General features: G+C 39.3%; 1 protein-coding gene across 1 annotated transcript; it reads right to left on the reverse strand.

The window, feature by feature from the left end:
• Positions 1 to 469: 469 nt before the first annotated feature.
• On the reverse strand, positions 470 to 1108 carry LOC125809981 (uncharacterized). The gene has a single exon (XM_049489505.1). It carries the CDS (start codon positions 1106 to 1108, stop codon positions 470 to 472), a length of 639 nt encoding a protein of 212 aa, XP_049345462.1.
• Between the last annotated feature and the right edge of the window lie 2003 nt (positions 1109 to 3111).

The raw sequence follows: 3111 nt of genomic DNA on the forward strand, positions 1-3111 counted from the left end.
TGTGATCCCTCCTTTCTTTGGTACACATTGCACAAGAGTCACCCATTTGTTGTCCGCAATCGGATATACTACACTTGCATCTAACCACTTAATGATTTCTTTCTTTACTACCTCTTGCATTGCCGGATTTAGCCATCTTTGATGCTCAACACTCGATTTGCATTCGCTGTCCAATTGAATTTTATGAGTTTAAATCCCCGGGGGAATACCTACAAAATCAGCAATTGTCCAACCTAAAGCCTTGATGTATCGCTTTAACACCCCTACAAGTAATTTTACTTGTCATTCAAGCAAGTCAACTGCAATGATGACGGGTAAGGTGTTATTTGATCCCAAAAATACATACTAAGATGAGATGGAAGCACTTTCAACTCAAGCTTTGGAGGTTCTTCCATGGACGGTTTGGCGGGGGGACTCTCCCAATATTTTAAATCAATATCAAGCTTCATTGGGTTTCTTACATGAACACCTAGTCCCAATAGAGCATCCACTCCTTCATCATACACTTGAAATTTGATCTTATCATAATTCGAAGGACAGCAGCAAGAGGTTCACCCATACACATCATTTCACTCACACTAGCCACTGCTTCATCAATTACATCAATGGTTGAAACTACACGAATGTCACTAGGTTGCTTCATTGATTTGCACACATTGAAGGTGACCTCCTCTTCATTTACCCAGAACTTCAACTCACCACTTTCAACATCCATTAGAGCTCTTCCGTTTGCCAAAAATGGTCTACCTAAAATTATAGGCACCTCTGCGTCAATCTCACAATCCAAAATGACAAAGTTAGCCAGAAAGATAAATCTATCCCCCTTCACCAAAATATCATAAAGTATTCCAATGGGGTGTTTGATAGACCGATCATCCATAAGAAGCCTCATTGTTGTTGATTTTGGTTCACCCAGCCAAAGTTGCATAACGATGGCATATGGCATCAAGTTTATACTTGCCCCCAAGTCGCATAATGCTTTAGCAAACTGAAGCATACCAATGGCACAAGGGATAGTAAATACCGCTGAATCTTCTTTCTTTGGGATCACATGATTAGTCATAACAACACTGCAATTCTGAGAGACTTCAACTGTTTCAAAATACATACTTCTTTTCTCAGTGACAAGCTCCTTCATGAATTTCGCGTATCCCAACATCTCCAACAATGCTTCCACTAACGAAAGGTTTATGGAAAGTGACTTGAACACAGATAGGAATTTTTTTAAATTTTTTATCATCATTTTGCTTTTTGAGCCTTTGAGGGAATGGTGGATTGATTTTGGATAGCGGTTGCACTAACTTTAGAGATAATGCAGCCCCTTCTTTAGCTATGTGCAGCTCTTCAGTGGTGCTTTGCCTTGGGTTTTCTTCATTCTTTTTTAGCATGTTATTTTTTGGTGCTTGAGTGTACATCTCTACCTCAATGGTGTCTTTCTCTTCTTCACAGGTGTTTGTCCCATCATTTACCATCACATCACCACTTGTTGTTTTCCCACTTTGTGTAACAACTGCCAATCTTTTGTCACGATTAGCTTTTGAACATGCCGTATAATCATCTGCAGTCTTCTCTAACAACTTGGGTTCTAATTGTGTTGAAAGTTGGCTCATTTGACATTCAAGTTGCTTAATAGAACCCGCGTGATAATTTACCTTATTATTCAATGATGAGAAATCAGCCTTTATTTCCTTAAGCATGTCATTAGACCCTTCAACTTTATCTAGAATGTGTGACAATAAATCATCCACTCGAAGACTACTTGAGCTACCCTTAGACCTTGGGTTGTTATCTTTTAGCATGTGATACTCCTTATGATTGTCTTCTCTCTTCCAAAAGTCATTTGGTTATCCCAACCTTGATTGTATTCTCTCTATTCTTCTTCAATAAATGTATTCCAACCTTGATTCCCACCCGACTTTAAATAGCTCAGGCAAGAACCCTCCTCAAGCCTAGACACTCTTTTTACCTACTTGTTCTCATCAATGCTTTCTAATGATTGTTTCCTCAACAATTCCATTTGAGACATGATCTTGCAAATATTCTCATCCCGCTTTTTCTCTTTATCAATTTGTTCCTTCTTCATCCTGAAATTCAATGGAGATACTTGGTCCTCTTGAGTGTACCAAACCCGATTAATCTTTGTCATTTCGTCAAGAAGGGTGGATTCTACTTCAAATGGTTGTAACATTATCCCTCTTCGGACAAGCTGGTCAGCTACACCTTTGTTCACTGAGTCTAAAATCTGGTAAAAGTATTGTAGTTTCACGTTACCCAGAAGCCCATGAGTTGGACACTGTGACAGCAACTTTTAAAATTTTAGCCATGTTTCTTGAATCGGTTCCCCGTCTACTCTCTTGATGTTCCGAATATTGTCTCGCAACTTAACCATCTTCGAGGGTGGAAAGAATCTTTTGTAGAATGCCTGAATAAGTTCTTCCCAAGACAAAATGAAATCCCTTGGTAGATCTGCCAGCCACTTGGTCGCTTCCCACATCAAAGAAAACGGAAACAGCCGAAGCCGGACTAATTCTTACAAGATATTCTTGAGAGAGAATGGGCTACATATGTCCACAAAGTTTCGAACATGCGCATGAGTATCTTCATGATCCAGCCCTCCGAATACACCTTTCATTTTCAATAGTTGCCGCATCGTGCTAATCACATAGAATGTAGCATATCCAACGACCGGAGGTAAGCAAATACCACTTACGCTACCTAATTGAACTTCATTGACATCATTTAAGTTTCCAACATAATCTTGTTCATCCAATTGGTTCACGGTGCTTCCGTTCACACTCATTTCGTCACCTATTCTCAAACAACCAACAACAAACCCAAAACAAAGTAAGTCGATCCAACTACACTAAAGATTAGATCATAGCTATACTTCAATAAGAGAATTCTAAACACCACTCCCCGGCTGCGGCGCCATTTTTGATAACACTCAACTACACCTCATCCAATACTAGGTGTAGGTGATTGCAATCTAGTATAAACCAACAAAGAGTTGGAGTCGATCCCAGAGGGAGTGATACAACTTAGAATTGAGTTACTAAGTGAAAGGCATGTTCTAATCGATTGTAAGAATAGAAATTATTGAAATCATGTAAC

The sequence above is a fragment of the Solanum verrucosum genome, unplaced genomic scaffold, assembly GCF_900185275.1.
Source record: "Solanum verrucosum unplaced genomic scaffold, falcon-dt-bn FXZP01000257.1, whole genome shotgun sequence".
Taxonomy (NCBI): Eukaryota; Viridiplantae; Streptophyta; class Magnoliopsida; order Solanales; family Solanaceae; genus Solanum; species Solanum verrucosum.